This window comes from Engraulis encrasicolus, chromosome 1 (assembly GCF_034702125.1).
Source record: "Engraulis encrasicolus isolate BLACKSEA-1 chromosome 1, IST_EnEncr_1.0, whole genome shotgun sequence".
NCBI lineage: Eukaryota > Metazoa > Chordata > Actinopteri > Clupeiformes > Engraulidae > Engraulis > Engraulis encrasicolus.
The window spans coordinates 25,817,152-25,841,747 of NC_085857.1; the positions used below are offsets into that span (position 1 = coordinate 25,817,152).

The 24,596-nt window shown below is 39.5% G+C and overlaps 1 protein-coding gene across 1 annotated transcript; it reads right to left on the reverse strand.

The window, feature by feature from the left end:
• Positions 1 to 7,331: 7,331 nt before the first annotated feature.
• LOC134456799 (cadherin-23-like) lies at positions 7,332 to 22,905 on the reverse strand. The gene is made up of 7 exons (XM_063208358.1): positions 22,759 to 22,905; positions 22,095 to 22,280; positions 14,772 to 14,860; positions 14,487 to 14,615; positions 13,655 to 13,825; positions 10,383 to 10,472; positions 7,332 to 7,335 (listed from the first exon to the last, which is right to left on the reverse strand). Exons 1-7 carry the CDS (start codon positions 22,903 to 22,905, stop codon positions 7,332 to 7,334), a joined length of 816 nt encoding a protein of 271 aa, XP_063064428.1.
• Between the last annotated feature and the right edge of the window lie 1,691 nt (positions 22,906 to 24,596).

Here is a 24,596-nt window from a genome sequence, read left to right on the forward strand (position 1 = left end):
TACCTGTTAAGAGCAGTAGAGCAGTAAATGTGCAACATTTCAGACCCCTCAGATCTTAATAGGTTACATTACTAATAGATGCATGGATTAAGGGGGTTGGACATTCAGAGCTATTCAATTAAGACTTGTTTGGAATATTTTGTGATGGCATGGTGTATTAGCCATCACTACCATGTTCAGTGTCTGTGTATTGTGAGGCTGTAAATCATTTCCCTATGGGTAGGGCCTACTGTGTGTTGGGGGATGGCGACTACTGTATGTTTTCACTGTCATGTATGCCTGCGGTGAATCATAGCAGCATAAGGATCCTTAGCAGCTTAGCATCAGCGGATGTGAGAGCTCGGGCAGGGGCATTAAAAGAGAGCACGTCAGAGATGTAACAGGGAGCAAGAGCATTTAATGCTTTGAGCACTCACTGTCAGCACTCAGCAATATCTTAAAGGGACACTGTGTGAGATTTATAGTTGTTTATTTTCAGAATTCATGCTGCCCATTCACTAATGTTACCTTTTTCATGAATACTTATCATCAGCATCCAATTTTAAGTATTCATTATGACTGGAAAAATGGCACTTTTCATACATGAAAACGGGGATCTTCTCCATGGTACGCCAATTAGAATTTCCAAAAATAGCCATTTTTATCGGGGGGGGGGGGTGGGGGTGTCTTCCTAGTTCCACGCTGCTAAGGCTGTATACTCAGGATTATTTTTTGTGTAAATGTTCTAGGTCTATTGAATTGGGGAGTGTGTGTGTGTGTGTGTGGGGGGGGGGGGGGGGTTGAAAGAGTCATGGTATGATATAATTGTGTGTATATGTGCATGTTTGGATGTAGGCTACATGTTTACATGTTTTGTGGTCCAGTCCTGCATGTTAAGTGTGTTTTTGTGTTTGTCTAATGTGTTGATATGTGTTCTCTGTGTAAACGCTTAGACTCTCTGTGCCCATACCAAATTTCTCTCTAGAAGAGACAATAAAGGCTCATCCATCCTATCCTACTTAGTAAACTTTCATGTAAAGATCACATTTGGCAATATGCAGCCCAGTTTCAATGAGCAGCATAGGTGCAGTACCTTTTTTGCCCATTTCCTGCACAGTGTCCCTTTAAAGTCAATTCTATAGAATACAGGCAGCCAGTGCAGGCCTGCCAGAAAGGGAGTTTTTTGTTAAAAGTCTTGCTGCAGAATTTTTCAATTGACTTTTTTTGCAGACCAGAGAAGAGAGCATTTAAGTAATCTAATCTACTCGTGATTAACGCATGAACAATTTTTCTGCGTCTTGTTGGGAGACAGACGTGCATACCTCATCAATGTTTCTAAGATGGAATTAAGCAGATTTGATTTTATTGATTTGGGGCACAAAGCTCAAATTGGAGTCAAGGACCACTCCTAGGCTGGTTACTTTATCTTTTTTTCCCTTTATTTGACAGGACAGTGAAGGCAATGACAGGAAGTGAGTGGGGAGAGAGAGATAGGGAAGGGTCGGCAAAGGACCCACGGAGGGGAATCGAACCCGGGTCAGCTGCATAGCAGATGAGTGCCCAACCGTTTGCGCCATGGTCGGGCAGATTACTGTATATTTAGTGTGCTTACTTATGTCACCAAGGCTTGAGTGCAGATCTAAGGCCCTTGATACATTTGCCGCAAGCCTTAAATTACGCACGCCATCACGTGCGACTGACTGCACATCAGGCCCGTCACTACGAATTCATTATTTTAAGAGCAAAGAAATCCCGCATACAAGTGTAAAGAAATCCTGCACACTGTCCATTCCTCCAACAAACTTTAATACAACATGAAGAAGGTCGGATGACCGAAACAATGTATTAAAGTTTGTTGGTGGAATGGACAGTGTGCAAGATTTCTTTACACTTGAATGACAACCCCACTGGGATAATATCCTACGCACCTGCCCACCTACAGAGGTGTGCAAAAGCGTCTTCTTGAACAATTATTTTAAGAACATCATACCGATTTTTAAACACTAGTTACAGTAGATTTTTTTTTTATTCACATTTTAATGAACATTCCTTATATTTAATCTAAACAAAACATTTCAAAATGTTTCAACTGACGAATATTATGTACGGAAGTTAAAATGATTAGATTACAATGCCGAGAGCATAATTTACACAAGGACTAGGAACTTTAAGGAGTTACTAACTGCACGTCTCCAGGAGAAGCAGTGGTCAGGAAGCGATTCATTCAAACAGGTTCCTTACTTGGAAAACTATGCATCCCCGGCAGATATTAGGTCATTTTTACTCCATTAGTAGCTATTTTAATCAGTTCATGTGTGTTTTCAAACTGTTAAGACAAATATTAAAGCTCAACTATAATTTCAAGACATTATCAAATGGATTTATTACACAGGAATTGTGAGTGAAAATTGGAACTTTGGGTCGGAAGATTTCTTCCGTGTAAGTATTTACACTTTTCTCGAGGTGTCAGTCACAAAGCACAATCCTATACCTGTTTCCCCCCTCCTATACCTGTCCCCCCCCCCCTAATATAGGGCTAACGACGGCCCTGCTGCACATACTTGCTTTAGACGCAGTAGACCAACATGCACAATAATGGCGGGATCATCCAGGGGGCAGAGAGAGAGAGAGCAGTATTGCGATCTGGAAATTGGACACACACTGTAAGGAAAACAACAAAAAGGAGGACTCCCCGGATGAGGAGACGATACTGCTTCTGCTCCTACTGTGCATTTACATGCTCCTTTATCAAAGTGCAACAGGGAAGTATGATTGCATAAATGTTTGTAAATTCAGACAAACTCAATGAGACACTTGAAAAGTTGCCACCATCATCGTTTTCACAGAAAACACTTGCGTGGAACAGTGCAGTCTTTCTTATGATCGGTTCTCCGTTCGGGCTCGTCTAAGATTTCCAGACCCTCGTGCGAGCTCACGAGGATGCACGAAGCACGAAGGGTCTGCGTGGGAGCCAGGCTAACCCTGAACAGCTCCAAAGGGCACGTCATAATTGTTAACAAATGGTAACAAATGGTACCATGTGGACAAATGGTACCATTCCCCAATTGTAAAAAAAATGCCTTCCTGTGCTGTATGGTTAGAACCAGAAGACAGTCCCATCCAGGAGTCTAGGTGGTTAATCAGTATACTACTGTCTATTGTGTCTATTGTCTTAAAGGGCAGTCAAGGTTAAGCGGTTAGGGCGTTAGACTTGTTCCCCAAAAAATGTTGACAAGTTTCTCTCTAAAGGCTTATTCTATCCTATCCAATCCAATCTCCCTTGTCTCATTATGCTTGTCATTGTGGCATCATATAAGGTGTACCTTTCCTATAAGGTGTACCTTTCCTATTTGGTTGCCCCAAAGGATAAAATAGTCAGTATTGAAGACAATAATAATACATAATAATAAAATAATAATAATAAAATAATAAAAACAATAGAAATAATAATGACAAAAATCCAAGGTCAAGTATTAATTGAAGAGCCGGGAATCCACAGTGGGCGGCTCTTCAATTGATACTTGACCCTGGATCTCTTCCTTGGACTATACACAGTGACTTTTGGCACCTTGACACTTTGGACACTTGTTTTTTAATCTGTCAGGAAGTTTTGTGTAAATCTTTTCCAAGGTGCACAGCTGTTTTCTTAGTTCACGTTACAACACACCACACTACATTAACAGGTGGCAGTACTGTATATCAGGGGAAAATGGACAAGATGCCCAACTTTCCGAATCCATTTTACAATTTAATTGCAATTCCTTTGGTGTAAAATTCATGGATGAGACAACTTAAAGCAGGACCACAACCCAACGTTTAACTTTATTAACAGACTTGAAAAGTTTGTTGCAGATATTTAACGGTACGATCGGCCATATGGACTCATTTGATAAGGCCCATGTTGAAACTCCATCCTCGCATGCATGTTGTTGTGCATGTTGGCTTGCATCGGTGGGCTTGAGATGTAGAAAGGAGGCATAGACTGTATTATCATAGTAATATAATATGGCTATACAGTGAGTCCAATATGTATTTGATCCCTTTCTGATTTTGCCGGTTTGCCCACTAATAAAGACATGATCAGTCTATAAATTTATGATAATATGTATTCAAACATGTAGAGACATAATATCAAAAAGAAATTCCAGAAAATAACTCAAAAGAATATATTTTAATTTATTTGTATTTAATTTAGGCAAATAAGTATTTGACCCCTATAGCTAAAGAAGATAAAGTGCTTTGTGGCAAAGCCCTAGTTGTCTAGCACTGTGGTCAGATGCTTCTTTTAGTTGATGACAATGTTTGTGCATATAGTAGGAAATATTTTTGCCCATTTTTCTTTGCATATTATCTCTTAAACATTAACAGTTTGTGGTCTGTAGCTTGATACATGGGAGGTTCAGTTCTCTCCATAGAATTACTATAGGGTTAATATTTGGAGACTGTAGGCCACTCCACGACTTTAACATGCTTCTTATTGAGCCACTCCTTCGTTGCTTTGACTGTATGTTGTGTATTATTGTCATGTTGGCAGATCCAAAAATGGCCCACCCTTCAGTGTAGTGGTGGAGGGAAGGACGTTTGCACTCAGGATTGCACATTACATCTCTCCCTCCATCCATTCATTGACGATGTGAAGTTGTCCTGTGCCTTGGCCAGACAAATACCCTCAAACCACAATGATACCACTTTCATGCATGATGGTGAGGAGGGTGTTCTTGGGATCATAGACAGCAGTACTCTTTCTCAAAACACATTGAATTGTGTTAATGCCAAACAGCTTGATTTTGGTTTCATCTGACTACAGCACCTCCTTATCATATCCTAAACCAGTCTGATATCCGTTGGCAAACCTCAGGTGGGACTGCACAGGTTCCTTCTGAAGTAGAGGTACCATGTGTGCACTACAGGATTTTAAACCCCTGTGGCATTAAATGCTACCAGTAGTTTTCTCAGTGATTTTGGTACCACTAGCTTTGATATCATTGCCTAGTTCATCCTGTACAGGTCTAGGGTGCTTTCTTTCTTTTCTCATGATTATCAAATCCCTACAAAAGGTCAAATCTTGTATAGAGCCCCAGACAGGCTGATGGATAGTCATTTTGTATTCCTCATATTTTGGAAGAAATGCATCAACAACTGGGTCATTAATACCCAGTCTCTTTCTTGTGGCTTTGCAACCCATTTAATCTTTGTTCAGGTCTAAAATCTTGTCCCTGATATCATTTGACCGCTCTTTGGTCTTTCCCATGCTGGTGAGGTTGGAGTGTGACTGATTCACTCATACTATGGACTGATTCTGCTGATTCAATGTGTCTTTTATGCATGTTAGTATGTACAGGTGTCTTTAATTCAGATGACACGTTGATCGGAAGTGCCCATCTGGTCTGTGGGCCCGGAACTGTAATCAGCTGGCAGGGGATCAAATACTTATTTTGCTCGATGAAATGGAAATAAATTAATATATATTCTCTTAAGTTAATTTCGGGATTTTCTTTTTGATATTCTGTCTCTCCATATTAGAATACATATTATCATAACATTTATTGACTGATCATGTCTTTGTTAGTAGGCAAATCAACAAAATCAGCAAGGGATCAAATACTTATTGGACTCACTGTATATAATATAATAGTATCATATATTATAGGCTTATTCTGTGTGTGTGTGTGTGTGTGTGTGTGTGTGTGTGTGTGTGTGTGTGTGTGTGTGTGTGTGTGTGTGTGTGTGTGTGTGTGTGTGTGTGTGTGTGTGTGTGTGTGGGAGGGGGATAGAGAGATCTGACCTGTGAATATATGTATGGTGGATATATGTGCAATGTTGTGTGTGATGTCTTTGTGTCTTCTTCTGTATTTATGTATGTACGCTACTTGACACCTTCATTTCCCTCGGGATTAATAAATGATACTCTACTCTGCTCTACTGTACTACTCTAATAACAAAACAAATACCCATGGTGGTGAAACATATTCAGACCGTCCACCTTGATATAACTTATTGAATCAATGGGACATTTTTAGACTTAAAAAGTAGGCTTATTCAGTCCTGATTTAACTGAGAGCAGAAATAAACTAAACAACAAAAACAAACAAAACAACCTCATTGTTCTTTTGAATACATTTTATTTTTATTCCAGTTTTGTCCCTTTATATTTGGGTGAAAGACTTGGCGCTACCAAGCACAATTTATCTCAACTTAATACATTTTGATAGAATAATAAGGGTATAAAGGTAAAAAAATTAACGGTAAAAACATGAACTACAAATTTCAACCTGTTCAAAACAGGTAAAATTCTCGACACAACATATTATAAACTACTTTGGCATAATTCTGCATTTGTCTTGATACAGTTTTCTCGATTGGTTTGGCTAATTTGTTGAAACTGAGATGACATTCCTATAACCATTGGGTCATTTGGCCAAACATTCTTACACTTCTGCAAAACAGTTCAGATAACTAGCAAAATGTCATATACCTCCCAAAACAGTTCATTCTTGCATCAGCACTAATCCTTCTCCCACGTAAATAGTCGGTACCATAAAAATGGCATAGATCCCTCTCAATTGCTTTGGCTCATTTGCATTCATTTAGTCCTTCTGTCAAAATAAACTGGATGGTTCAGCATAACCTCATGGATCCTCATCACATGCTCATATCACTCCAAAAACAGTTTACCCATGTGTCAAAACTAAATTCCTTCCGCACATATATCATCAGTAACCCCAAAATACATTGTCCCTTTACTATTGTGTAAGCACTGCAAGTCAAAATGGTTAGATGTTTTGACACTATGGGACTACATAGTTTCGGCTATGTATAAAAATGAAAAGTGAGTGAAACCCTTGAAGTTTGACAACACAGACAATTTACCAAGGACATTTATCAGTGACTTTCTTTACTATAAATTCAAATACAGAAAGTAATGCCCATATATTACAGGTTTCTCATTGGTCTGGCTCATTTCTCAAAACAGAGATAACATTCTCAAAATGACATGGACACATCCCAAAGCAACTAGCAATGGCTCAAAACAGAATGTCGAAATTAGCCAAATAACAGAGGAAACTGTAGTATACACGGTTGTAAAATTATTTTCTACAAACTAGTAAAGTTACAATATCATCTGGCCTGTTGAACACTGTCATGGATTTACTGTTTAATGAAATTCTTAAAATATTATGTCCTTGACTGTTTTGACAATTGTGTAGACTACTTTGCATATGATGACTTACACAATGAAATCATGCTGACATGTTTTGGAGAGGGCAACCATTACACTGAGAATTGTCTAATTCGTTTAGATAAGCAAGATCAGTTTATTTGGAAAATGTGCTAAATGTATGCTCAACGTGTCAACTGTGGAGTACACAGCAGATATTTTTGTGTTAATTCAACACTCACAGAGTCAAATATAACACCCACAGTGTTGATCTTACTCTCTAAGTGTTAAATTAACACTGCCAAATTTACTGTGTAGTTGTACATAGCCATCTGCAGAGATGTACTAAATATTTGAGACATGTACAAAGCATTTGATATTTGATGAAAGCAATGAAAAATGCCATTCTCTTTTGGGAAATTGCGAGTTGGTTTGGGGATTTGCCCTTGTTGTTTTGAAAATGTCATCTCAGTTTCGAGAAATTAGCCAAACCAATCGAGAAAAACTGTAAACAGTGACAGAAAAGAAGAATCAGAATATAATTTTCACATTTTTTGTAAGTAATTCGGGGAATTTACGAACATTTGATGAGCCATTTTGTTCATTTGTGTCAGAAGACCATGTCAAAGGAAATGACACTACACAGAAGGACCCGTGATTAACATTTTTTTCTACCTCCAAGCTAGCTACCAAGCTGGCGGCTACTGTAGCTGGTCTCATAGGACTAATCATACATGAATGTAATAGTATGAAACTATTCAACTAAACAAACATTCAATCTAGCATCTTGGGGAAGTAGCATAGGCTATACTGCACTCATTTTTATGCACTAGTGTAAATCATGTAATGCAAAACAGGCCACTTCAAAATATTTGTACATACCATGAATAGACACATTAAACATATACACTCTCTCTCTCTCTCTCTCTCTCTCTCTCTCTCTCTCTCTCTCTCTCTCTCTCTCACACACACACACACACACACACGCACACACACAGTACATTTACAGTACATGAACTACAGTTCAGAACAGTCTGTTCCATTGTTTCCATTTGTTTTACTAATATGAGCTCCTGCAACGGAAATTTCTGCTAATTGATGTTAAAAAAAAGTACAAAAAACCCTGCCGAGTTTCACCCAATGGGTCATTTCACGTGAAATCAGACACTTAGGGACCCGACCGACACAGATTTCAATAATACTTGCTGCGCCTGTTTAGTAGCAAGGTAGCACCCCAGAACTGCATTTGTGTGAATCTGACACCAATATCAAGGGAGAAACAGACTAGTTAAGGTTTACATATGAGGGTAGGACACTATACATTCAGCCTTGATTATATCAGTCAGCGTAAGTCACAAAAAGATGCCTGAGGTGTTGGAAAATGAACTCTCTGCCCATCAGAGTTGTGCAGTTGACATTAGTCGCTCAATCATGCCCCCCGCCCCTTCTAATTATTAAACAAACACTGACATTTATGTCTTAATCATTTTGTCATCACCGGTTAAGATTTAAATGTTTTAATTTCATTACCAACAGGTTATGGTTAGGTTATTTTCTGTAGGCTAATCATAGTGTGGTATTCTCTAAATGACGGCTTAATTAAGACCATTTTGAACAATGGATATTGTAAACCAAATCATTTTTGTTTCGATATTTTCACATCAAAGAGCACATTTAGATGATGGCAAAGGCTAAAAGACAGATTAATAGGCTGTAATAGGTATCAGAAAAAATCTAGGTGTCCCTAGATTTGTTGCATTGATTGCTAGTATCCACTCTCAAGAAACTTGCAGGATAAGATTTCTAGCCGCATTCTATTTGTTGAAATTGACCATGTCATTCGATGATGATTGACTACTCCTGCAAAGAAGAAGAGGTATGAATTACAGTTTTTCTCCTTTGGTTTGGCTAATTTCTCAAAACTGAGATGACATTCTCAAAACAACACGGACAAATCTCCAAACCAACTTACAATTTCCCACAACAGAATGGCATTTTACATTGCTTTCATCAAATTTCAAATGCTTTGTACATGTCTCAAATGTTTAGTTTATCTCGGCTGATGGCTATATACAAGTACCCTACAGTTGACACATTGAGCATACATTTAGCACATTTTCCAAATAAATTGACCTGTCTAATCTCAACAAATTAGACAATTCTGAGTCTAATGGTTGCCCTCTCCAAAACATGTCAGCCTGATTTCATTGTGTGAGTCATCATATGCAAAGTAGTCTACACAATTGTCAAAACAGTCAAGGACATAATATTTTAAGAATGTCTTTACTGTAAACAGTAAATTCATGACAGTGTTCAACAGGCCAGATGGTATTGTAACTTTACTAGTTTGTAGAAAATAATTTTACAACCGTGTATACTACAGTTTCCTCTGTTATTTGGATAATTTCTTTTTTTCAAACGGCATTCTGTGGAAGGAATTTAGTTTCGACACACAGGTAAACTGTTTTTGGAGTGATATGAGCAAGTGATGAGGATCCATGGCGTTTTGCTGAACCATCCAGTTTATTTTGACAGAATGACTAAATGAATGCAAATGAGCCAAACCAATTGAGAAGGATATATGTCATTTTTATGGTACTGACTATATATGTGGGAGAAGGTTTAGTGCTGATGCAAGAATGAGCTGTTTTGGGAGGTATATGACATTTTGCTAGTTATTTGAACTGTTGTGCAGAAGTGTAAGAATGTTTAGCCAAATGACCCAAAATTTATAGAAATGTCATCTCGGTTTCAAAAAATTAGCCAAACCAATCGAGAAAAACTGTAATAATGAAATTAATTAGACCTCATTCTCGGAGAAAATACATTACTGTAAAGCGGACTTGCCTTTAGTGCAATCTCCATTTGAAGGGGTAAAAAGCCCTTCCCCTTAATTCTGAATGAGAATTGGGATGGCTCTAGCCTGTGAAGGCGCAAAACGGAGGGGAAGGGGAAAGGCGTAGGGCTAAGGGGTGAAATGGGATTCAGCCTTAAAGTAACCCTCAGGGATTTTTGACATCAGACCCTATTTCCTATAGTTAGTCAGTCTTGCCGACATGAGGAGATACTTTTTTTGATAACCCAAACAATCCTTGTAATTTCTTAAGTGTTTGGTGGTAGGTTAGCAGAAGTGAATGGCTATTGTTAGCCTCTCAAACAGTTAGTATACCCAATCCAAAAAGCACAAACAACACAGTCATCTGGTCTCATTATTTGATCAATAGGCAAAATTACGTTGTCTCACCTTTTTTTGTCGAAATTTATAATGTCATACAATGAGCTTTGACTTTTCCTGCGGCTTGAATAAATCTGTGATATACTACATTGTCTTGCCCTGTGAAAAGAAAAATATTAATTGTTAGTTGTATTAATTGTAAATATTAATTACAGTATTTCTCAATTGGTTTTGTACATTTCTCGAATCTCTCTTGCAATTTGCAAAACATAATATTCATTCTCAAAACAGCTTTAACAAATGGCAAAACACTGTGGATAACCTGCAAAACCGAGTCTCTTGCTCAAAACCCTTAGTTTGTCTTTCAAAACCAAGTTGTTGTGTCAATGCAGCCTGATCTCCAAAAATTCTGTGCTCCTGGACACGGATGTTAAGGACACGAAATCCGTGTCCAGGAGCACAGATTTTGCCAAAATTCCGTGCTCCTGGACACGGAATTGTTTTCCGTGATGGGCACACGGAAGTGCTTTCTATAGGCTATTACCACAGCACTGTGTTAACTCTATCATTAGAAAATACATACCAAATGCTAATCCTAAACAAAATAATGCTATAGCAATTTAAGTTGTGCCCTGACCAAAACATTCCCTAACCTTAACCTGTCATTAAAGACATATTTTTGAGACATACCTTTTCCAGTTGGTTGCTAGGCTATCTAATTCATATAATGAATGAAAGAAAACCAAAACAATCCCTCACCCAGTGGCGGTGCCAGAAATAATTCGTTGCAGTTGCTTAGCAGTTGCTGTATGAATTCAAGAGGTTGCTGGTAAAAAAAAAAACCCTTGATCAAAACACCTATAATTTGCCGGGAAGACATTTTCGGCACGGGGATTGGGATGGTTGCGGTCCCATACGAGGCAAGTTTACAGTAGCCTACTACAGTTACAACAACAGACTAATCGCACCACTGTGATTCACGGTGGTCGTATCATTTGACAGTTCGACGTGCGCTGTCCTATCTTTTACATTGAAATGATTGCATTCGAAGTTCGGACGGGGTGGCTCTTTCTTTGATGATTGCATTATGCTCTGTCATTGCGCAAGGTGGGAAAGGAATGCGGGACTTTCATTCAGAGTGCTGTTGCGTTACTGCTCAGCTCACCTACAGAAGCTCGCACCTCATCTGCGATATAACTAAAGACTTGTTTTGACAAGGCATACCCGAGTCTACAATATGATCGCATTTTCGACATTGATATGGACTTCCCCTGTACAACGTGCACGAGCGCAACGCCAGCTTAGATGAGCACGGAAGAAGTGAACCTAGCATAGAGCTCTAGGCACAGCTGATCTTCAGTGGTGGAATGGCATCGGCCTGAAGTTTAAGCTGCCGTTAGTTGAAACTTGGCTTTTGCACCTAAGCGCCGCTTAATTCAGCAGCAATGATAGAATGGTCCCCAGGTGGAACAAACAACATATAGTTCTCTCAATCAACAGACCGTCATCAGCAGTCCCCCAACTAATAGCTGTCCTGTCAATAGTGGTGAATTGCACACCTCTGACCTACCGTCGCCACAGTACATTCCAAAGCATTCATATTAGTTGCGCGTTAGGTCTAAAATGAAGACCTATGTGGAATATTAATACAATAGTTGCTATTATTGTTGATACTATTATATTTCATAATACTTCTATTAAGGGCGGGTCATACCAGGCTACGGTAAACCCATCCTTTGGCATGAGCCAAACCTAGAATCTAGTTCTACTTCAAAACAAAATAACATGTCGTGCTGCGACGGGCAAACTTAATGACCAAACGGTCTACCTTAAAACAATGTCTTGATCACAGGACGTCTTGCAATATTCCACTTTAATCCATACGGTTAAACACACCAACATTGCTAGCAAGCAATTTGGAATATGTGCTAACATGGTATTAGTAATTCAGAACGATAGGCTATTTTAATTTCTTCCATTTCTTCAGACATTTCCCACATACAAAATGCCTCATGTATAAATATATAAGACTATGCTAATTATATTGTCTCAACTAAAAAGGAGGTATTTACAACACATGAATATATCAAGACACGTTGTGTGATTCACAACACAAAATGAAAACAGAACTGTTTACAGAGGCTACGGCGTGCATTAGGGACCAGATAGAACTACAGGTTGCAGTCTTGCGTTTTGTGAAGTCGAGGTCGTAACACCAGAGACGGTCTCGAATGAAAAGCTATGCATATTATTTATACGTCAGGAATGGTCGGAATGGTGACGGGTAGCGGTGTCATTCGGTCATAGGTTTAGTTTAACATATTCAATACCAATTTATGGAAAGTTGCATTGTTCAAAAATATTGTTTGACAAAAAAATCAGGGGTTGCTCTGGGGTTTCTGAGTAATTGGTTGAGGTTTCTATAGCAACGGCAAGCAACCCCTTGGCGCCGCCCCTGGCCTCACTCTAACCTGTCAGTAAGAAATGTTTTTTTTTTTTAAATATTTGAAATTAGAAAAATCCTGAGAAAACACAAGACTGGAAACATGCAGCTGTGGGAGTATAGAGAAAGCACTTCTGTGTGTCCATCACGGAAAATAATTCTGTGTCCAGGAGCACGGAATTTTGGCAAAATCCGTGCTCCAGGACACGGATTTTGTGTCCTTAACATCCGTGTCCAGGAGCACGGAATTTTTGGAGATCATGTTAGTCAATGAACGTATCAGCGCCAGCAGAATGGTTAGTTATTGTGTCATAGTGTATGAACAAGCTAGTGAAATCAATTTCTCATGTTGTCAATTGAATAGTACACTCTTGAGGATCTTTTCTGAAGCGAAATGTTGTTTAGATTGGATGGGAAATGTTGTAAATTCGGATTTATATTACATTGATCAGATAAGATTGAGATATTTTCATGCATTCAGTGATAAAGCTTTTTGAGTGATATGACAAAAGCAATTGATAATGTACGAAATCACTGAGAATTGTACAGAGCATTTACTATATGCCGAAAACAATGAGAAACTGATTTGACCATGTGCACAGGTAACACCAGGAAATCACAATTGAACAAAGACTTTTGAGAATCATTATTCTGTTGTGAGAAATGTACAAAACCAATTGAGAAAAACTGTAAAAAAAGATGGATAAAGAAATAATAAATAGGAATACACAGCAATAAACAAACTAGAAGGTAGAATGGTAAGTATGGCATGTATCAAAATTTTGTACGTTTTGAATGGCGTGTCCTACGCATTTTAACCCGTCAATATGGCAGAATGTTGACATTCATGCAAAAATTCCTGGATGTCCAACTTAGTGAATATAAATGTCACACTTACCCGTAAACTACTGCGCCAATGGCAGCAACAGCTACAACGGCCCCAACTACTCCCCCCATGATTGCACCGATGACAGTTTTCTTCCCCTCGTCCACAATGTCAAAGTCTGTGTCAGCTCCAAAGACTGCCTGAAGCGCTTCATTAACTTCCTGCTTGTTCTCTATCAGTTCACTGTTTGGGAAGAACACACAGACAGACAGAGACACAGACAGAGAGACAGAGAGACAGAGAGACAGAGAGACAGACAGACAGACAGACAGACAGACAGACAGACAGACAGACAGACAGACAGACAGACAGACACACACACACACAGAAAACTGGGGTTTTTTATTAATGTCAGACAGGCACTTTTGATCCGATGAGTTTTCTGCAGATTAATTGTATTACTGCTCCTAATGGAACAGGAGGCGTCTTCTTCAAAGGACAACATTGTGTTCCTGTCACCCCTGGTAGAAAAAGCCCACTAGGGTCTCCTCTCCCCTTGGTTAAGTAGCCTACCCAGCCAAATGGCCCTTTACAGATGCAAATTAGCCCAGTCCCACCTCAGCTGACAGGCCCCCAGGCCTCACACAAGCTGAGATTAAAATACTTAACACAACTGGAAAATATATATATAGACACATTCATATACATCTATATTCCTACCTATACATGTACATATAAGAATCTACATAAGAATCCTATAAGAATAAAAATTTAACCACAAAACCGTGTTGCACAATCTTACAGTAGTATGTGTGATCATTGATACATACTGTATATTGATGTGCCCAGTATGGTATACTGTAGGATGTTGTGCATACTACAAGTTATTCTCGACCAATCTTACTTCTTGACGTCCTCAAACGGGACAACATTTCCACCAGTGTCCATGGCGATGAAACTGACCACGGTGTTGCCGCCACTGTCAGTCACACTGACTATCGTCACGTTCAGTCCCAGGGCCTGCACAAGTGCTCTGGTGGAGAGAGAGAGAGAGAGAGAGAGAGAGATAGAGAGAGAGAGAGAGGGAGGAAGGGACAGAGAAGGGGATAAAAAGAGAGATTGTGAAGGAATGTGTGAAAAGACAAATGAAAAATGAATACAGGTTTTAAGTTACTACAACAGTACTCACTTTTCCATCTCCTGAACTTTGTCCAGCACGATGTCAGAGGGCTTGTTGATTGATATTTGCACAACATTGCTGGAGTCTGTCATTATCACCTTTTTGTGGGAAAAGTGAAAAAAACAACTATCATCCAAATATATAATCATGCCTTAAGGCAATGGAACAAATTCTGAAACAATGTCACCCAGATTTGAGGTTTTGGGGATTCCCTCTTGCCTTAAACTTTAAAGGGGACTACTGCTAGCCTGGCGACGCCATCCTATGTACTCCACCCAAAGATTTTGGCTCCGCACATCGATGGAAGGCTCGTCTGAGGACGACCTAGAGAGAGAGACATCGTCTGGCAAAAGCCTTTCTCTCAGTGTTTAGCCAATCAGCAAGCAGTTGAGAGTGGTGACGCAGAACTCACCTGCAAAGTCCGTTGCTGATTGGTTAAGGTAACTATATTCACACTTTCATTTTGTTATTTGTTGTTTTGTTATTTGCGACGGTATATCATAACTGTCATGCTAATAAAGCAAAATATGTTTTCATTTGAATTCGGAACTCGAATGAATTTAAATTGCAGAGTAATCAGACCATCTCCCACCCTCCAGGAGACGGATTCCTCTTGGCTTTTGCCACACTGTTTGACGGAGCAAAATTCAATTGCTACACGTCAGGCTAATTGTTGTTACCTCTGCGGAACTGCTCAAACTAATAGGCCAACACCAATTTGTAACCCATCTTGCAGCACTGATTAGAGCGTAATGAACGAAACGCTATGCATGCATAGGTATTACAGCACCTTTTTAGATAAACATTTTGTCAACTGACAGTGCTCAACCAGACTCAGAAGTGGAATTTAGCTTGTTTTGTCATAGATCCATATAACCAAATTATGGACTATAAACATGGTTGTTGCACTACTCAGAAGAGAAGGAAGGATTGTAAACGGAATATACCTGTAGGCTAACGAGATATTTCTCCAATCATATGGACAGACATGACATTTTGTCTTTGCAGTTTTCCATTTTGTCTTTCTGTTAGGTTCAAACCCTTAACATTTGTAAATATGAAACACCTGAAATGAAAGACACAGAGAATCCTTAATTAAGTTTCAAGCCGGCTTGGAGAGCGGATGGGGAGAACCGTCAGTTACCATTTTCCCCACTCGTTCTAACACTGAAATATCTCCAAGCCATATTTATTGTAGGATTGTCCCTGATAACAATTATCTCTATCCGCTAAAGGGAAAAGGGGGCGTACCCGGATAGAGATTAATTCATTCACACACACACACACACACACTAACACACGAACACACTAGCCAGGCTGCGCCCTCCTAGTGACGCAACACCTTCGGCGGCGCTGCAGATCGAATCTCGATTGCAAGTCTATGATAATCAGGCAACGAACACACAGGCCTTGGCCTGATATGTGGAGATGCAACTCTGTTGTGTTTGGGCATTCCATTGTCCTGGTACAGATAAAGTCCTCGCACAGTCCAGTAATCTTCTGCTTAGCCTTGAACCGGAATTCTTGAATGTGAAAGGGCACATTTGTGCCAGGGCAACATGTTTGCTCTCATAAAGAATAAATTACAGTTCCAACATTTCCCCCTGTTTATTCTATATAGAGGCAAACATTAACATCATCCAGTGATGACTTCAAATGATTTTTTCTTTAAATAGGTACACTTAGAGGCCCCGAGCATAATCCCCTGGGTCAGGGAACAGATCAGGGACCTGGATGGAATCGTCAGATTGGTGTGGAGGCTCATGGTCTCCACCAACAACATCATCATAGTGTCATCGACATCACTATCCTGTCTAGTTAGAAGAGCATATAGGTTTGACATTTTTTCTTCCATTTGTGCAATGGCAGTGGTACTAAATCTGGTGCACAACACTCTAATACAAAGAATACAACAACATCCACATAACGTGAGGATCGCCGCAAATATTGCAATAGACATGATTATGGACGCTGCCAACTGTCTGTATTTGCCAACATGTCAAGAAAACCATCCCACACTGAAGTGTCGACCCTGGAGTGGTCTTTCATTTTCTTTTTGGTTGAGGGATCCCAGTCCCTCTATCGCCCTGGTGACCACTTTCGTCAGCTGCCGTATTGTTCGGTATGAAGGAACAACATTGATAACCAAAAATAGAGCACACACTCCTATCGGCCCAAAAGCATATCAACCGCAATACGAGATTGGAATGCCATTAGGCAGGTTGCCTTCAGTTGTTCATGGATGGCCCTGAACCCGAATTCAGTTTTGTTGCCCAGCGCCTGCACATTTATAGTGGATGTTGTTCATTCTGTCCACATTTTTTTTTTTATAGTACACCACCAACATACAAATGATTCAAACCCTGATGCAATTTGATTCCACATTGTAGCTCTCTTATGTTTGTTTTAGGTTAGGTTAAGGGGTGAAGTTTCAGAACAAGTTTTATTTAACATGTGCCCTATACACATATTTGTTTGATGCAACTGATTAATCCTAAAATATCTCTCCTGTTTGAGACATGTGCCATCCACATGACTCAATAAGACTTAAGTAATTTCCGAAACAGACTTTGAGCACAGTAAATGATGAGAAGTAAACATCTTCCAACACCCTCCAGTTCATGGGTGCATGAGTGATTCTACGATTCCCCTACGCTTTTGGCAAAAGCAAAAAGTCAATTATCAGTATTTTTCCCAACTAAATGACCTAGATGTTTACATAGTGCCAAACAAACAAATTGCCAAGCTTAATCTTAATAGTTAGTGGAATTGGCAAATCAAATCCACGGACTTAAAAGTGTAGCCGAATCAGAGAATCACTCGCATAGCCTACATCAAGGCAGGCTTTTTCAAACATTTGTTTAAAAAAATAATAATAAGCTCTCAGAAGTCAACTCATCCACACACAGACATTAGTGTGGAGGAGGTGCGCAGTTGTAACAGATTAGAGAGCATTATCATAGAGAAGAAACAAAAAATGTTTTGTTAGTTTAGACAAAACAAAACCCAAAGCCGCCCAACCATTCTCTCATAATCTATAATCAAAATAAAATAGATAGCTCTACATTCCCGGGGAACAACAATTTATCAAGAGCAAAATTATGAAAAAGAAAATTACTCTGGTCAGTATCTGACTATTGTGGCTCACGTTTACATTAGAGTTCCTTACAGAATAGGCGATAAACGCAAACTGACAAAATGTGGTGTTGACCACATAGTTCATCCAATATAGAATGTAGAAGAAACATTAAGCATGCCGTACAAAATGACTATACCCATAGTATTGGCTGTCTTTACATGATAGTTAGGCCTGCATAAATCACTTTGTAACAGAACTGAAATATATATATATTGGCATTCAGTCCTCACTGTCCTTTTGTCATGAGGTCATGGTGATATAGGGGCCTAGCCCAACTCCTGCCAATAATGTCAGTACATTCAAAAATGTATTTTGTAAAAATAAAAAAATTGAGTATGAGTAATATTTGAGAATCCAAAAATATTTGAGAATCCTACTTTCTCACACCATTCCAAAGTTTCACTGTCATCACCCAGACATACAGATCACTAGATCAACCAATCAAAATGTAAGAGATAAAAAGAAAGAAAACACAACTGCCATTGTAAAATACGCAACTTTAAAAGAAAAATGAAACAAACAACCGGACAGACCCTTTATCTAAGGTATAAAGGTAAGACCTTGTCTAACTTTAGGTCAAACTTTTCATGGTTTGAAAGAAAGAAAAAAAATAACAGTTGTTATTTTATCAAGTGTTATAACTAAAATTATTACCCAATTGAAACAAAACAAACTCTGGGAAAATCTTGTGAAACTTATCAAATTTAAAAACAAAATTCACTTAACCTAGCGATCATTGGTATTGTCTAGGTTCCTTCCATTCACATCAGCTGTGTTTCAGCTCGTTTCCATAACACTGGGCCTGTTCCTCAAAGAACACAAAAAAAAAGTATTATAGGGAAAACAACTTTCTTTCATGTACACTCAAGCCAGATCAATTTGAAATCAAATCAGAGCAAAAAATTATTGACTTCATGTATCGGCTACATAAAACATTTTGTAACGGAACTAAAACCTTATTGGCAATCAGTTTTCACTTTGATTGCAAGTTGACGACTGAAATGAAAAGACAGAGTTAGACAACTGTCTCTTTGTTTATAAATCAAACAAATGAAAATATAAGGATCCCAACGTCATCAAATTCAAACTTTTAAAAGCAAATAGAGAACATTGACATGTCTCATCACACACCATGTGAAGCAATGTTCACACTTACAGTATTAAACTAATGACAATGATAGATATTTAACATAACTTTAAGCTTTGGTATTGTTTATCTAGGTCGGTGTTCAGTTTTTTTATTTTTTTATTTCTTATTGTCTTTTCAGTGACAAACAGGTGGTTTAGCATACACTGTTGGAGGTTTCAATATTAAGTGTCTTTCTGTCTCTGCCACAGAAATTTGCATGTTGATAGTTTGGGCCTGCTGTGTCTGATAAGGGGTGCCTGCAGAAGACCTTGGGCTACTTAGAGAGAGCCTCTGAGCCTTTTAATATCTATCCGAGCTAATGAAAACATCTACACATAGGACACTGTTATCTTTGCTGGGGTGATTTTGTCAAGCGCCTCTGTGTATTCAGAGTCTAGTTTTTTCTGGTTTATCAGAGTCAACATTGTCATTAAAATAAAGTTCCAGATCATAATTGCATTGGAAATGTATTTGAGTACTACTACCCAACTTTTAGGGTTTTTTTTTTTTTTAAACCAAACCCATGATCCATTGATCAACAACTCATCAAAATAGAACATAATAAGGCAAGAAATTCGATGAAATAAAACAAAGAAATAAGTCATAGTTAAACGTCAATAAAAACAAAATGACAACCTAAATTTCTAGAAACGTTCAGCACATGTGACCTAACTCTCAGACCAGGTCCAAATTGGGTTTACTCACAACACCTTTGGGCCATCAAATAACGCCTGCGTTATTTCAAGATCTCAAACCCACTGTTCTTTAAAAAAAAAATAAGAACAAGGAGAAAGCTTCATCTATTCTTTAGAAGAAACAAAGACTTTTTTGTACAGTAAATCATGAAAGCAAACTCTTTTGCAACTACACTACACTACCATGACAGTGCACGGGGCCTTTAGTAATACATTATGACTTGGTCATTGCCATTCTGGTAACAGCTAATTTATAATGCCGTGTCTTAAAGGCTTAAACATTAACATGTTAACTTTCAATTGAAAATAGTAAAGAAACAACATAACTCCACAACCCCCGTTTTCTCCTAATCAAAAATAAATGGGTAAGAATGTGTGGAAAAACAAAATCATGACAAAATCCTACACCTCAAAGTTGAATTGTAGAATAAAATAAAAGGCTTATTCTTATTTAAAAATGTTGTTTCAACATGTGCACTCCCAAGCTCCAGCTAACTCTGAATACAATAGAGTACCTCCACTAAACACTCAAAAAAAATTCTTCCACTCTCAGACATATTTAGGCACTCACTCCACAGATACACACGTACACTCCACAGACACATATACAATCTTTCTCACACACACAGTGGGGTGTCCCACTAGGACAATTCATACAACAAATAGGGCCCACACAGACAGACAAACAGATATCCATATTACTTGCCTTGTATGACACAGTGTTATACAAATACAATTATTATTATTATTATTATTATTATTATTATTATTATTATTATTATTATATGGTAGGCTATCTGAGACATTAACTGCTCAGTGAGTAATCCAAATGGCTGTCATTTGCTTTTTCACACTAGTTTTGCTATTTTTGCTATTTCCTGCATTGCAGTGCGGCTAGCACCAGAGTCACAGAGGAAACGTACGGGGGTCCCTTGGACCAGAAGGGTAATTTCAGGTCTAATTTTTTCTTGGTAAAACAATCCCTCTAAGTTTAGAACGACGTCTACCTCTTCCACATCCCCGTCCGTTTCCTCATTATCATCAAACCAGTCTACTGCACTAGGATTTTCTCTATGCACGATTTTCCAGTCCTTGCATTGCATTTCAGCAAGGAACTTTTCACTTCTTTTGCTGTTACTGCCTGCCCCCCTTTTTGTCTCTATGAATTTAGTCCAACGTCACAACACCTACAGTGCCTCTATTGTTGGATACACTTTTCAACAAGATAGCGATCAACGATCGTTTGTGGTAAGATTCACTTCAACCTCACAGGTGGAATCTTCTTGCATACAGGCTTCCACAAAGACTCGCTATTTGGACCTTGTTGTATTGGTATGAAACGTATTACCGAGTGGTAATACGAATCCTTTCACGCACACTTTCTCTCAACCCAGAGAACACAGAATTTAAAAGTTTCTCGTACTAGTTTCTCGTACTCGTACTACGTACTTTACTTTACGTAGTCTTCAGATTTTAACTTGTTCAACAACACAGAGGAGTCTGGCCTCCCTTTTTACCTGATAGGGTCTAGAATTGTCAGGGTTTTGTCTTCTCTTATTTTACCGTCTTTTCATTCAATCCTTTTTAAATAAAAATAAAAATGTAGGCCTACTCACGATTCTCTGGTCTTTTCAAGATTCCCGTCAACCGTCGGATCCCAGCCTGCGAGGGAGAGACCAGTCCCGGAAACGGGTCTTAGTGCTGTGGCCACAGACTTTCCTGGTTCCCTCCTCGCGTGCTGGAATCGTCGGGTATCTTGGGATCCGGCTCTGAAGGACCAAGTAAATGTTAGGTTCAAACCCTTAACATTTGTAAATATGAAACACCTGAAATGAAAGACACAGAGAATCCTTAATTAAGTTTCAAGCCGGCTTGGAGAGCGGATGGGGAGAACCGTCAGTTACCATTTTCCCCACTCGTTCTAACACTGAAATATCTCCAAGCCATATTTATTGTAGGATTGTCCCTGATAACAATTATCTCTATCCGCTAAAGGGAAAAGGGGGCGTACCCGGATAGAGATTAATTCATTCACACACACACACACACACACTAACACACGAACACACTAGCCAGGCTGCGCCCTCCTAGTGACGCAACACCTTCGGCGGCGCTGCAGATCGAATCTCGATTGCAAGTCTATGATAATCAGGCAACGAACACACAGGCCTTGGCCTGATATGTGGAGATGCAACTCTGTTGTGTTTGGGCATTCCATTGTCCTGGTACAGATAAAGTCCTCGCACAGTCCAGTAATCTTCTGCTTAGCCTTGAACCGGAATTCTTGAATGTGAAAGGGCACATTTGTGCCAGGGCAACATGTTTGCTCTCATAAAGAATAAATTACAGTTCCAACAGTTTCTTCTCACCTCCACTTTTGCTGTGTCAGACTGTCCTTGCGGGTCTGTTGCCTTCACTGTCAGGGTCACATTTCCAGGATGAATATCAGACACTACATACACCTGGCCACTAGAGGGCTCTATATCAAACGCAGTGCTGGGCTCCACCAGGGAGTACTGCAGCTTCTCAGTCTCCCCCACATCTGGGTCTGTGGCCTGGGGTGACAGGGAAGAGATGGACATATACCGTATTAGGCAGATGTTTGATAAGGGGATCTGTGTAAATCAACACATTTCTGTCAATGAAAAGAACTTTGTTAAGGGAATCTGTGTAAAAATCAACATGTAATACAATGAACTTTCTTACAGTAATGTCCTGTCCTCCCGTCATGTTCATCCAAGTAGGCCTACCATACATTTTGGCACACAGAAATAAACTCATGTAGGCCTAAATATGTTTTTGTTTGCTCTGTGGTTCAGTATATATACACTTTATTACAGGCTCAGGGCCCACATTGGACACATTACAATACACACATCAACAATACACATACAATAAAAAGGGAAGCTAGTGAAGGCACTCATACCAGTGTTCCCACATAGCAGACATATATCTTACAGAGCTAGTAGTAGGTCAATGGCTTTGTTGACTCAATGATTAATTGAAAAGTGAGAGGCTGAGCCCATGTATAACCTTGACTTCCAGGACCGGGGAGCCTACTGGAAGCACACTGTAGATTTCCTTCGTGTACACCTGGAGACTGAACTTGGGCGGGTTGTTGTCCACTTCTGGTCCGTTCTCCACATTGAGTATTACCTGATCATGGGTTAAAAAACACATTTCATTATATTTATCTAATAAGGTGTATAATGCACTCAACTCAACAAAAGTAAAGAGTACTGGATGCTTATTCCGAAAGTATTCTGAAATTATAAAAAAAAAAGAAACAGGGCAGTGCTTTGTACTTAATTGCCCGTCAGACGTTTCGTTCTTAACAGAGTTCTCAACAGGTCGGGTCAGCCCGACAAACCCGACGGGCCCCTTGGGTTCGGCCGGGTTCGGGTCGAAAATATAAGCATATGGCTCGGGTCGGTTCGGTCCGCGGGCTCAATCTTTTCCGCCCAGTGAAAAAAAAAATCAGTTCTGCTGTTTACCGTGAATCATGGCGAATTTCCCCTTGATGGGTCAGTAAAGCTAGGCCTATCTATCTAAATATATGTAGGCCTGCGTAACGAAGGTCTGGCAGGCTGCTGCATGCAACGTTGCGCGCAGTGCTTAATTTGTAAATCACAAGGTACAGGAATGCAAAACAAACATGACATCACAGCGATGATGAGTTGGACAGAGGTCCCTGAACGCACAGAAAAACTACACTGGCTACAATTACGCAAACGAATAAAAACGGGGGAAAAAATCTTAGATGCAATTTTAACGATATTGAGTCCCATGTCAGCTCATGGAACCATACTTTTGTTTCTTAATACAAGGGACGGTTGGCAATCCAATGGCTATTTTAAACAACAGCCATAGTAGCCTATAATACTGTAATGACAACAACCAATATTTTTAGTTTGATCGCTAACTTTATGCTTAGCAGTCTCAGCAAATGCAGTACATGGAAATTATGCTTATGAGGTGAAACAAAGCCGAAGCGGTCTTCTATGGAAAGGACAGTGGCTTTCCAATTAGGCTATCCTTTCCCCGTATTCACACAACGTTGGCATATGCGTATTAAACGTTAAATCCACGCTTTGTTGGCGACTTTGTTGCATATAATTTGGCTAATCCGCATGTGCTGTTGCGATATGCCACTTCACTATTTAAATGGCTCGTGCACCGATGGTAAGCGAGCGGCAGCGAAGACGGCTATTTTTCCGGTAGACTTGACTTTTCACACTGACAGTCTGCTCGCGCTTCGGTCTGGTTGAAAATCCCCCCAGCCAATGTTTTATTTGGAGCGTGTAGGCCCTGTTTGAATGAAATATCACATTGTCTTTGCTGTTTTCGTGCTGTTTTCGACTTGTAAGCAACTGTCGGGAAGGAAAGGCGCGCACACACATGGGAGCGCTCGCCAGCCGAGGAAGATCTCATCCTCTCACCTAGGCTATCTGTCTTTTTTGCTACAAGTACATGGCTTATCCATGCATCAACCGTAGCCCAGGTGCCACTAGAAATTAGTAGGCTATGTCCAAAACCTTGTGTGCCGACCAAAATTCGATGAAACTTTTAAACAATGTTTGGCACAGCCAGGCTTTCCATCTCATCCGCGCATATGAACAAACAAGGAGGGAGGGGCAACTTCACGTAGCCTACATTTAATCAGACACTCGGGATGGAAATGTAGTAAGCCTACATTTAGAAGTCAAAACAAAAGGTGGATAGATTGTTGTTGCCGTGAAGCATGAGGCGGTTATTGAAATCGCGCTGTGGATGATTCTGCTAAAATAGCAAGAACGTAAGTTTCCCCATTTTATATTATGTTTCTATTGTGGAAAATATCTTTTCACTCATTTACTGCACATAAGTGCCCT

Coding starts and splice junctions, on each gene's coding strand:
- LOC134456799 (XM_063208358.1), bottom strand. CDS start 22,905: ATGTGTTTTTTAACCCATGATCAGGTAATACTCAATGTGGAGAACGGA. Junction 14,861..22,094: donor CTGACACAGCAAAAGTGGAG/GTGAGAAGAAAC, acceptor TCCCACAAAAAG/GTGATAATGACAGACTCCAG. Junction 14,616..14,771: donor AAAGTTCAGGAGATGGAAAA/GTGAGTACTGTT, acceptor TCTCTCCACCAG/AGCACTTGTGCAGGCCCTGG.